General features: G+C 55.6%; 1 protein-coding gene across 4 annotated transcripts; it reads right to left on the bottom strand.

The window, feature by feature from the left end:
- Positions 1–4,072: 4,072 nt before the first annotated feature.
- Positions 4,073–11,068, bottom strand: DOK3 (docking protein 3). Of its 4 annotated transcripts, none has more exons than XM_032851951.1 (6): positions 10,552–11,068; positions 9,032–9,134; positions 7,805–8,110; positions 5,366–5,465; positions 5,083–5,255; positions 4,073–4,980 (listed from the first exon to the last, which is right to left on the bottom strand). In XM_032851951.1, exons 2-6 carry the CDS (start codon positions 9,095–9,097, stop codon positions 4,282–4,284), a joined length of 1,344 nt encoding a protein of 447 aa, XP_032707842.1. In that variant the 5' UTR covers positions 9,098–9,134; positions 10,552–11,068; the 3' UTR covers positions 4,073–4,281. The 4 variants fall into 4 exon arrangements, with proteins under 4 accessions (XP_032707842.1, XP_032707841.1, XP_032707840.1 ...); XM_032851950.1 differs by having other exon boundaries at positions 9,032–9,143; XM_032851949.1 differs by having other exon boundaries at positions 9,032–9,227.
- Positions 11,069–11,505: the final 437 nt, after the last annotated feature.

An 11,505-nucleotide genomic window follows, 5' to 3' on the forward strand; every position in this document is an offset into this window, starting at 1 on the left:
AGGTCTACTAGATACCTCAACTCATCATATCCCAATTTAAACTTGTGATTTTCCACCTCCCTAATTTCTTCCTCACCTTAGTAAATGACATCACCATTCATCCACCTGATTCTCTGTTATACCCTAAATTCTACAAATTCTACCTTCAGAATATGTTCCATATTTGGTCACCGCTGCCACTGCTGTTCCAGCCATTTGTCTTGTATATGGACACCTTAACAGTCTCCTAACAGATCTTCCTGCTTCTACCCTTACCTAACCCAGAACCTCCATGCAGCAGCTGTGATATTTTTTAAGCAAAAATCACACCACATCACACTCAGCTTTCAGCATTCCAGTAAGCTCATGTTGCACTTGAAATAAAACTAAGGTCCTTAAGATGTACATGACATTAATAAGCTGAGTCTACCTCCCACTGCTCCCCTCCTTGCTGAGTGTACCTCCCACCGCTCCCCTCCTTGTTCACTCTACCCCAGCCACTCCAGCCTCCTCACTGTTCCTCAGCACATCAAGCATATTCCTGCCCCAGGGACCTTGTACTTGTACCTCCTTCTGCTTGGAACAGTTTCCCCTGCTACCTAAACAACAGGCTCTCTCACTTTGTTCAGATCTTTGCTCAGCTGTTGCCTCCTCCAAAGGGCCTGCCTTTCCTGCTCACCCTATCTAAAACAATAGCCCCTTGACATGTCACTCACATTGGGCGTGTAGCCCCTTACCCTGCTTTATTTTTCCCCATAGCACTTAACACTACCTGACGTTATATTAGGTGTTGGCTTCTTTCTTCCTTTTTTTAAGATTTTATTTATTTGACAGAGAGAGATCACAAATAGGCAGACAGGCAGGCAGAGAACGAGAGAGGAGGAAGCAGGCTCTTTGCTGAGCAGAGAGCCCGATGTGTTACTTGATTCCAGGACCCTGGGATCATGACCTGAGCCGAAGGCAGAGGCTTAACCCACTGAGTCACCCAGGCGCCCTAGGTGCTTGTTTCTTCATTGCCCTTTGTTCTCATTACAGTAGGAGTCCCATTAGAGCAGGGGTTTGTCTCTCTTATCCACCGTTTCCCCAGTGTCTGTACACAGTGGATGTGACTGAAGAGATGAAGGAAGGATTGAGAAAGTGAAACAGCAAATGAGTAAAGGAACAAGTGGCAGCCTGGGGCTCCTGGCAGTCCTCCAGCAGAGGACGCCAGGGTCCCATTCCTTGGCTGCGCAAGGCTAAGGCCTGGATGAAGCCACCAGTGTTCCCTGCAAAGGCCCCAGGCTAGGACACAGTGCCCCCTAGTGTCCAGGACACGTGCAGCTCCAGGGCGAGGCCTTAGAATCCTTAAGATTTGCAAAGACTTTTTGTTTTACAGACTGGTTGGATTCTCACAAAAACTGCCATAAAGCAAAGAGTCTTAGATTTGTAATGAAAAAGCATGCCAGAAAAGAGACCCAGAGTCCTCCGTTCTAGTTCTGGCCATAACCCTAATTCTCTGGGTAACCTTCAGTGTCCTAGGATATGCTGAGTTGTCAAGGGCTGGCTTGTCACTGTAGAGTGGAGGGGTCCTTGCTGCAGACAATGGGACTGGGAAACCTCCTGGCCTCAGCGTGCTTTATGGCCGGCAGCCTGATCGATCATGAGAAGACTTTCCCTGTTATAGAGAAGACATCCCCCCCTCCCATGAGCGGGGCATAAACCTACCTCCCTCTGCCTCTAACATCCTTCCAGGCTTTTCTCTCTGTGGCACAGCACTGAACCCTGGTGCCCACAACCTACTTTCACACATTGCCTTTGGAGACGTCTTTCAGACATCCGGGAGTCTGGTGTGCAGTTGGATTCTTAAATCTGGAGTTCAGTGGGACAGGTCTGTGCTGAGATGTACTTTTGGGAGTCCTGAGCCTTTAGATGGTCTATGAGATCTGGAGAAGGAATTGGCTCACTTATAGTGGTGGTTCTCCACCTTGGACTCCAACTGATGAAATCTTAGCTTCTGGGTTTAGGACAAGGCAGGGGCATTTTTTAAAAAGGCTCCAGGTGATTCCATGTGCAGCCAGGGTTGAGATACACTGAGGTGAAGCCCCAGGCAGGACTCTGGCAGAAGAGGGGCCAGCAGAGGCTGGGAAGGAGAGATCTGTGGGGAGGGAGGAGAACCAAGTGAAGATGGTCTTTTAAGGAGGGATGTCAAATGCTGCTGAGAAGTTGGGGAGAACATGTTGCTTTTGTTTTGGGGACCATAATAAGAGCGATGTAATGGATCAGTGGGGCCTACAGGGAGACTTGAGTTGGTCAAGGGAGAATAGGAAAAAGTGGAAATGAAAGTAATCAACAACTCTTTGGAGGAGTTTCATTTTGAAGGGGAAAAGGGAACGAGGAGGTGGCTGAAGCAGAATGCAAGGTCAAAGGTTTCCTTTGAAGATGTAAAATTTGGAAACGTTTGCTTGTGGCTGGGAAGGATGACGTTGACTGTGGAGTTCATGGGCTGAGGTGAGGGGACAGCTTGGTTTGCCAATCTGTGAGGGGAGGGGAGCTGGGGTCAGAGCGCGTGGGGTGGGGAGCAGACACTGCTGTCCCTGTAGGCCAGGATGGAGATGGCGTGGCTCCTTCACTTGCTAGTGAAGGGCTGGGAAGCTGGGAGGGGGGATTTGGTGCTGTCTGCTGCCTGCCATCTCTCCAGGAGATCTTTGAGATGAGAATGAGTAGGGATGGAGAGAAGAAGGTGAGAAGGTCTTGAGATGTCAGATCTCTCTGGAGAGCCTGTCCATCTGAGCTTTGAGATCACATCGTTAGAGAATGTGGCAGGCCTGGTCATGTGGATGTCTCTGGCTGCAGGGACACATATGGAGAGGAGGTGGGTTCCCCTGAGGCTGGGCACTGTGCCGGACAAATAAGACGGAAGAAGAGAGGAGCACAAAGGCTTTGCTCTATCGGTGGAGCGAAGAATCCATGTTGGACGAGGGTGGCGTCACAGAGAGCAATGGCACAGATGGTGAAGAAAGGCTCCTGTAGGCCAGTGTGGTTGGAGGGGAGCTCCGTGGGCCATGCCAGCCCACATGAAAGAGACAAGGAGGTGGCCAGAGGTGGATGCTTGGAAATGAGATTGCGAAGAGGGAGCCTCACGGTCATGCAGAGGTTCGGGGTGTGCTGATGGCAGGGGCAGCAGAGGTGGGGCTGAGGTCAAGGGGCTGGGGGCAAGACTCTTGGGGGCATGAGGTTTTGTGCATGGAAGCCTCGGGCATGGTGACAGGAGTAGCATGGGGGCACCAAAGTCTTCAAGACACTTGCTTTATCTCCCTCTGGAACGTGAGGTCCTTGAGAACAGAACTCCCCTGAGTTATGGGGTGCCTGGGTGGCTCGGGCGGTTACACAGCTGACTCTTGATTTCATCTCAGGTCATGATCTCAGGGTTGCAAGATTGTGCCCCGCTTTGGGCTCTGTGCTGAGCATGGAGCCTGCTCAGGATTCTCTCTGCCTCTGCTCCCCGCCACCTCACACACTCACACCCTTCCCCACCCCCCACCCATTACCTCCTCCCCAGCTCGGGCTACTTGGTCTCCAGTTGGGCTCCCTCAGATTTGTTTTCCACACTGCTCCTTCTATAATCTGACTGTGTCTCTCTGCTGAGGAGCAGACCAAGCCCATTGCAGGCTCGTCAGGCCTCTCTTGATTGGCCACCAACTTCCTGTCAGCCCCACGCTTTTCCCTTCGTCTGTGGGCCAGTGCAGACCCAGTGCAGCTGGGAAAGACCTGGGGCTTTGCTGCCCACCTGCGAAGGTGCCCCCCCTTCCCACCCTTCACATTTAAATCAGAGGGCACTTCCCCCACTGCCAGGCCCAATTTCTGTTCCAGCCTGACTGTCCCCGTCATTTTTGTTGCTCAGGACTGAATACATGGGCCCCAGTTATCTGCATCCCACCCCTCTGCTTGAGTGGATCTGAGCCCACGGTTTGTGGAGGTCAAGTCCACATTGGGTGTGTCTGCGGCACCCAGAATGGGCGTGTGAGTGAGAGCCCGCGTGCATGCAGCTGGGTGAGCGCCACTGTCAGGAGCATAAGGGAGGAGCTGAGGGCTGTGCACTACCAGTGGGACCAAGAGCAGAGCTGGGAGGTTTTATTACCAGAAAATCTCTACACTGTACATGGCAGTGAGGGGTGGTGGGTGGGGTGCCCCCCCAGCCTGCCTGCCTTACCCACCCGGGGCCAGCGTGGATGCAGGGGTGTGTCCCAGATGTCCACTATTGGCCCTTGCCGGGGAACAGCAGAGCACCTTTCTCTTCTCCTGTCCCAGAGCCACACAGGACTTTCAGGGCCGGTCACAGGGCGCCGGGCCCTTCTTCCGCTCACGGCTCAGGAGCGTTACCAGCTTGGCCTTGAAGCCCGTGTGAGTGCTGGGGCGGCCAGAGCTCGCAGTTTCATCACTGTCGCCCAGCTCCAGTTCCAGCAGCCTCCGGTACTGAGCCTCCAGGCTGCTGTCATGGGTGGGGCCCGGCCAGCCCAGGTCCTCGCTGTTGTGGTAGATGGGGCTGGCCAGGGGGCTGCGGCGGCTGGAACCCTCCTGCCCCGGGTCCTTGTCCCTGGGCAGCACGGGGCCTGCCTCCAGCAAGCACAGGTTCTCATAGAGGTGCTCGGCGTTGGCTGGGGGCCCACTGGCCCGCTTGCACACTGATGCATAGAGCCCAGACACCGGCTCATCACGGGGCACCGGGTTTAACTGTGGAGGCAGGCTCTGAGGGCCCGGATCTGCTAGTAGGGCCCTCCGAGAGCTGGGCGGCTCCAGCCCTGGGGGCACTTCCCGAAGCTCTCCTGGCGGGTCCAGTGAGGGCAGGGAGGTGGCCCGAGGCAGGGGACAGGGCCGGGGTCCAGACAGCTCTGGCAGCCGTTCCCGCTGGCGGGCAATGGCAGCGGCCACTGCCCTGCACAGGTCAGGGGCTCGGGGGCTGCTGAAGGCGAAGAGACCCTCGCCCGAGTCACAGCGGCGTCCAGCTTCAAAGGAGAACACGTCCTGGACACGGGGTTGGGGGTGGTATGGGTGGGTTAGCGGCAGAGGGACCTAAGCACCCCTCCACCCACCAGCTTTCCCGGCAGGGCACTCCCTGACCCTCACCTTGTCAGAGCCGAACTTTCGTAGGAAGCGGTAGGGCCAGGTGTAGAGGGCCTGGGGGCTGGAGGCTTCCCTCAGCTGGATGGTGTCTTGGCCTAGCACTAGGAGGTAGGGCCCCTTCAGCTGGCAGCGGGTGGCAGCTTCGGTCCTCTGCACCACCACTGGAAACTCGCCTGCTGCAGGCAGGAGGGCAGCGAGGCCATCAGGTACAGCACGCCTGGGCCCCCAAAGATCCCAGCCCCGGGTGGAGGACGACTGAGGCTGCCCCTGCGCCTCCCTGACTCACCTTCCTGCCAGGAGGAGTAGATGGAATTCTCCTCCATGGGGACCAGGCCCCTCTTGGAAGCTTCCATCTCCCCTGGGCCTGAGGAACACTCCCCTGTTCCCTGGAGAATGAAGAAAGGTCAGAAGTTAGAGCCCTCCCCCATACCTCTTTCTACATCCTTCGCCTGGGTTCAGTAACCCAGGACTTCAGGGCAAGCAAGAACATTCAGGGACCAGGGTGCCACTTCCAGCTCTGTTCCTGACACACTGTGCCACCCTGGGGACCCCTCTGTTTCCCCACCTGCAGCCCCCCAGGCGCCCCCTTGAGGGTGCTGAGAGTTGTAAAGTAAGTGACACATGAGAAGGTCCCCACTGCACTTGTACTTGGCCAGGGACTGGGCCTGCCTGTGTGTGTCCCTAACAGCTTGGAGTGATCAAGGGGCAGGAGCTTCAGGGGTGGCACCTGTGAGTGAACTGGCTTCTCCAGCCTTCTCCACGCCGTTTTTACCAGCTTCCCTCGTATCCTATGAGTTCTGTCAGCACCTCCACCACAACCACCATGGCCCACAGTAGCACAGCCCTGGTCACATGCAACAGCTTCCTCACTGGTCTCCTTGCTCTTGTCCATTTCCTTTTTTTTTTTTTTGCTTTTACCTTAATATATGGTGATAGGGGTGCCTGGGTGGCTCATTCGGTTAAGTGTCTGCCTCCAGCTCAGGTCATGATCCCAGAGTCCTGGGATCGAGTCTCACATCAGGGTCCCTGCTCAGCGGAGAGCCTGCTTCTCTCTTTCTCTGCCCCTTTCTCTGCTCATGCTCCCTCCCTCTCCGTCTGTCAAATAAATAACATCTTTAAAAAAATATTGTGGTAAAATACACAACATAAAATTTACCATTTCACCATTTTAAAGTGTATAATTCAGTGGTTTTAGTATAGTCACAAGATTGTGTAATGGTCACCTTTACTTAGTTCCAGAATTTTTTTTCTTTTAAGATTTTATTTACTTATTTGACACAGCAAGAGAGAAAGAGGACAAGCAGCGGGAGCAGCAGGCAGAGAGAGAGGGAGAAGCAGAAGCCCGACATGGGACTTGATCCCAGGACCCCGGGATCATGACCTGAGCCGAAGGCAGACGCTCAACTGACTGAGGCACCCAGGCGTGTCTAGTTCCAGAATTTTTCATCATTCCACATGGAAACCTATTAGTAGTCACTCCTCACCCTCCCCAGCCCCTGGCGACCACTAAACTACTTTCTGTCCCTATGGATTGGCCTATTCCAATGTGTTTCACATACATAGAAGGATACTAATGTGTGGTCTTTTGTGTCTGGTCCCCTTTATTTAGCATGATGTTCTCCAGGTTCATTTACGGTGTTAGCATGTATCACTACCTCATTCTTTTTTGTTTGTTGTTTTTTGTTTTTTTAACGGTCGGGTAGTATTCTGTTGTGCGGCTAGCTTATATTGGGTGTATCAGTTAGCAGACATTGAGGTCGTCTGCACCTGTGGCTGTTGTGAATGCTGCTGCGCTGGGCATTCTCATACAAGTTCTGTTGGAACACCTGCTTCGATTCTCTTGGGTATACACCTACGAGTGGAATTGCTGGGTCATATGGTAACTCTATGTTTAACTTTTTGAGGAACTGCTAGGCTCATTTCCTTTTGGTCCATCATGGACCCTGTGAAGCTTTTTTTTTTTAACGATTTTATTTATTTATTTGACAGACAGAGATCACAAGTAGGCAGAGACAGAGAGGGAAGGAGGCTCCCCACTGAGCAGAGAGCCCGATCCCAGGACCCTGGGATCATGACCTGAGCCGAAGGCAGAGGCTTTAACACATTGAGCCACCCAGGCGCCCCGACCCTGTAAAGCTTTAAAGCTCTCAGTCCCTGTCTCCCCAAAGAACCTCCCCCCGCCAAAGGCATCTGTTTCACTCACCCTAAACTCTGCATGTATCCCAAAGTAGTTCCAGCTGGCTCCCACCAAATTCTCCATCTTTGCCTTCTCTTGGGCTCCCTCCCACTACTTACCCTCCAGCCACAATGGCCTTTCTGCCCCTTTAACACACCAAACTTTCCCATGCCATAGGGTCTTTGCCCATGCTGCTCCTTCTGTTCAAGACACTCCTCAGACCTCAGTGTCTGGATCACTCTTGCCTCAGATCTTTGCCTGATGGGTTCTTATTTGTCCTTGAGGACTCGGCTCACTGTCCCTTGCTGAGAGGTCTTCCCATCTAACATCCTGCCATTCACGTCTGGTCCCACCACCCTTTCATTTTCTCCACAGCATTAATGGCCATCTGAGATTCATTTTGGGGACTTTGGGGCTATTTCCCCAAAGGCTTGTGGGTGCTTGGCAGGTGCTTGCTGAGTGACAGGGTGTGAGTGAGCATAGAGGTGAACAAGGTCAGGTGGCCCACCTCTGGCCTCTGGATGCCCTGCCCACCCACCTTATGCTCACCTGGAAGGCCAGCTGGCAGATGGGGCCCATCCATTCCTGGCGATGCTGTGCGGCCAGTAGGTGGCTTCGCTCTGTGGTGGTGAGCAGGAAGGCGCTGGTGTCCTTGGGGCAGCTCTCGCCGTCAGCCGGCAGCACAGACACGCAGTCTGCCAGGCGGATGACTCGCCGTTCCCCACGCCGGCTGGGTCCTGTAGGCCTGTCCCCTGCTGGCCCCAGGCCACCTTCCCGGACCTCCCAGCTCTCCAGCCGTGCCACACCTGATGGGCTTCCTGCATACAGCAGACCCCATACCTTCCGCCAGGACTTCTGTGGGAGACGAGGATGGGGGAAAGACACTTGGGTGGTGGTTCTCCCTGTAGTTCAGCTCAGCACTAGCAAGGGCTCCTGGCCACCCGCCTGGCCTCTGCTTCCCCCAGATCTCAGGGCCCTAGAGGAGGAGGCCCTGCCAGGGCCAGAGGAGCAGGGAGAAAGAGTCCGTGCTTGGGGCTGGTCAGCTGTGGGTTCAAATCCACACCACCAATTGCCTCACTGGGACCCCTATGAGCACTAGTGCCCTCCTATCTCAGAAGCCATGGGAAGGCAAGGTTGGGGCTTCTACTGGATTGTGACTCTGACGCGGTTCAAGCAGACCACCTGACACTACCTTTACGTTGGTGCCCCCTCTGCCCTCTCCATGAAGAAAAGGTCACCTGGGCCATGGGACAAGGGCTGAGGCAGGAGGGAGGCCTCAGGCTCACGATGGTGAGGAAGGAAACATGCAAATAGTGTCAAGCAAAGGAAACAGACTGTTTATCTCCCTGGGCAGCAGCGGCAGCCGAGCAGTGAGGGCGTGGGGCCTGCTGCCAGGGGAGAGAAGTGAACTCCCCAGCTGTGGCCGGTAACGGGGCTGGGAGGAGCTGAGCCCTCTTCTGCAGGGTGGGCCTTCTCTACAGGGGCCACAAGGCTGAAGGCTGCTGGGTCATCCGACCTCTCAGCTCGGCCCTGCCCCACCACTGGGATTCTCAGATCCTCTGCACTCTTGGCTTCCCCATAGGTAAACAGGGCAGGCTCTCGAAAAGGCCCATTTAGCCCGAACCTCTCAAGCTGAGAATGGGGCTCTATTCTACTCCCCAGCACCTTGGTTGGGTCCCCCACCGACTCCCTTCCCCATTCTCCCAGCTCCGGGTGGGCCGAGGCTGGGGCCCACGCCTACTGTCCTGGGCAGCTCCTGGAAGCCAGGATCCCCACCTTGCCGAATTTGACGTGCTGCTGGTAGAGGATGCCGTCCTTGATGGGAGTCTCCAGAGGCTCCATGGCCGCTGCCAGGCCCCAGGACTGCCACTCCGAGGGCCTGAGGAGACTGGTGACAGGCAGGAGGGGAACTCCTCACACTTCCCCTTCTGGCCACTTCCCCCTCCCTCTGTCCAGAGAGGCAGCTGCAGGGCTGGGGGGGAGGGGAGCCCGTCTTCAGTAAAGGAGCTCAGATAGGGGGTGGGGACATCACATACTTCTTCCTTGGGGTCCTGCTGGCTCAAGGTGCCCACCTGTGCCCAGCAGGGGCTTCAGACCACCGGAGGGCACCTGACCTCTGCCTGCACCTGGCTGGCTGTGATTCAGAAGCTTTGAGCTCTCCTCTGTGCAGGGTAGCCGTACACCCTGGCACCTGACATTCCTGCAACCTGGTCCCTGCCCAAGGACCTCCTTTAGTCAGACTGGCCAGCTCCTTGCTTTCCTACTCTTGAGTCCTGGTTGGTACCCTCTCAGCGCCGCTCTGCTTGTCTTTATCTTGGAAATATTTCTAATATTCTCCTGCTCCCCTCTGTCTTCACAGTCCCTGTCCATTACCAGCCTCTTAGCTCCCCGTTGAACCACTGCCCCACAGGGCCCACTGTGGTCCTCTCCACCAACCCATACCAACCCCTCCAACTCCCCCCATGCCGAGGGGTGTAGCCTGGGCTCCTCAGCCCTGCACTCAAGGTGGCCTGTTCTGGCCTCCACCTCCCCTCAGCCCAGTGCCTCCAGAGAAACCCTTACCACTGTGCCACTTGAGCTCTGGGCTGCCTTTTTCCCTGGGAGGCCCCTCTTGACCACCCAGCACTGAGAACAAGGGCCCCACCAGTGAACCCGTCCTCACGCACAGCCCGGTCATGTGAGTGTGGGTGGCATGCCCCTAGTGGGTCCCTGGAGAGCTCACATGCTCTTTTGAAACTTTGCTTCCGGCTAGGCACCTATTTATTTATTTATTTATTTATTTATTTATTTATTTTTGCCTCACCTTGCTGGAGACTACCGTTGGGGCTCTGAGTGTGTGTCTGAATTCTGGGGACAACCTCTTGTCACTCATTCAATGCCACCTTTAGGAAGGCATGGGTAACCAGGCTGAGCAATACCGTTTGGGGTCACATACGGGGTGTGGGCAGGAAGTCTTTTCCAAGGGCCTTTCCACCTGACTTTGTGTCCCTTGTGGCCTGGGAAGCCTCAAGCTCCGGCAGCCAGACACCCTGTCCTTTGCATTCTCATTGCCATTTCAATGATGAGGAAATCGAGGCTCAGAAACATTAAGTAACCTGCCCAAGGCCAAACACCAAGTGACAAACATGACTTGAGCAACTGCTGTCCTGCCGGGATAAGCATGTGGTCTCGCACATGAAGTGCCAGGCCCAGAGGAACTGCGGCCTGTGCTCTTCCTCTGCCTGTCCCTTGCCAGATGCTGAGATCCTGCACCATCTGCCACCCTGTTATTCCCAACTCCTGTCTCTCCCACTTACCTAAGAGCCTCCCAGCAGGCGTCTCCCTAGATGGCCTGGATCCTGAGCCCAGCAGACAGCCAGGCACAGAGTGAGGTCAGTGAGTGCTAGCGGCATTAGCGGCTGTCCTGTGGTGTCTGCTGCTCCCTCAGCAAGGCAAAAAGAGGGATCCCCCTGTGAGTCTGTGTGGGCAGGCAAGTGGGCAGGGGGCCTGAGGCAGGAAGTTACCTCCCAAGGGGCCCCAGGAGCTTCATACAATTGACAGGAAGAGGGGGAGGCTGGGGCAAGGTTGGAGATTATAAGACCCAACCAGAGACCAGAAAACCTACCCATTTCCCCCTGGCCCACCAGTATGGTCTCTCCCTGAGTCACAAATCCAGCTAAGTCCAGAGGAGATACCCAGGCCCCCGCCAGGGAGCCCTGGCTACGTGGCTCTCCCCACAACTAAGGCCATGCAGGCCAAGTGTTGGCAGTAAAGGCAGAGTCCTGCGTTATGGCTCAGGGGTCCCCAGTCTGGAGGGCTTGAGGGCCAGGCTTCAGAGGACGGAAGCCTGAAAACCCAACCGAGGATTAGGGTTCGGGCCTAGGGCATGGCAAGCCCCAACTGCCAGTGCTGTGGTTGGATCCCTTGGGGAGCTGAGTAGAGGGTGGGTTGAGCTGGCATTCGGACCGTTTAGAGCGCTTTCTCACAGGCTTCAGACAACACCATGCGGGACCCCGGACCAGGCCCAGGCGGCTCCCCCAGAGGCCCCTGCCACTGGAATTGAGCTCGCCAGGGCTTTCAGGCCAATTCTCACGAGCTTTCTGCTCAAATCAACACCGATGTGGGCAGAAAGCTGGTGAGAATTGGCCGGCACTGGGCGGTGATTCAGACCGTGAGAGGGCCCCGTGGTGGCAGCGCTTTCTCGCTGGGTGCATGTTCGGACCATGTGCGACTTCGAGCTGGGCCCATGTGGCTCCCTGAGGGCCCTGCGG

Source organism: Lontra canadensis, unplaced genomic scaffold, assembly GCF_010015895.1.
Source record: "Lontra canadensis isolate GAN:19392208 unplaced genomic scaffold, GSC_riverotter_1.0 scaffold5, whole genome shotgun sequence".
In the NCBI taxonomy this organism is placed as follows: Eukaryota; Metazoa; Chordata; class Mammalia; order Carnivora; family Mustelidae; genus Lontra; species Lontra canadensis.

What these genes read in the sequence shown, in the direction of transcription:
- DOK3 (XM_032851951.1), bottom strand. Translation starts at nt 9,097, where the DNA reads ATGGAGCCTCTGGAGACTCCCATCAAGGACGGCATCCTCTACCAGCAG. An exon ending in TCTGCCAGCTGGCCTTCCAG is followed by an intron (nt 5,466 to 7,804) that starts GTGAGCATAAGG and finishes TTCATTCTCCAG; the next exon opens with GGAACAGGGGAGTGTTCCTC. An exon ending in GAAAGTTCGGCTCTGACAAG is followed by an intron (nt 4,981 to 5,082) that starts GTGAGGGTCAGG and finishes CCCCGTGTCCAG; the next exon opens with GACGTGTTCTCCTTTGAAGC.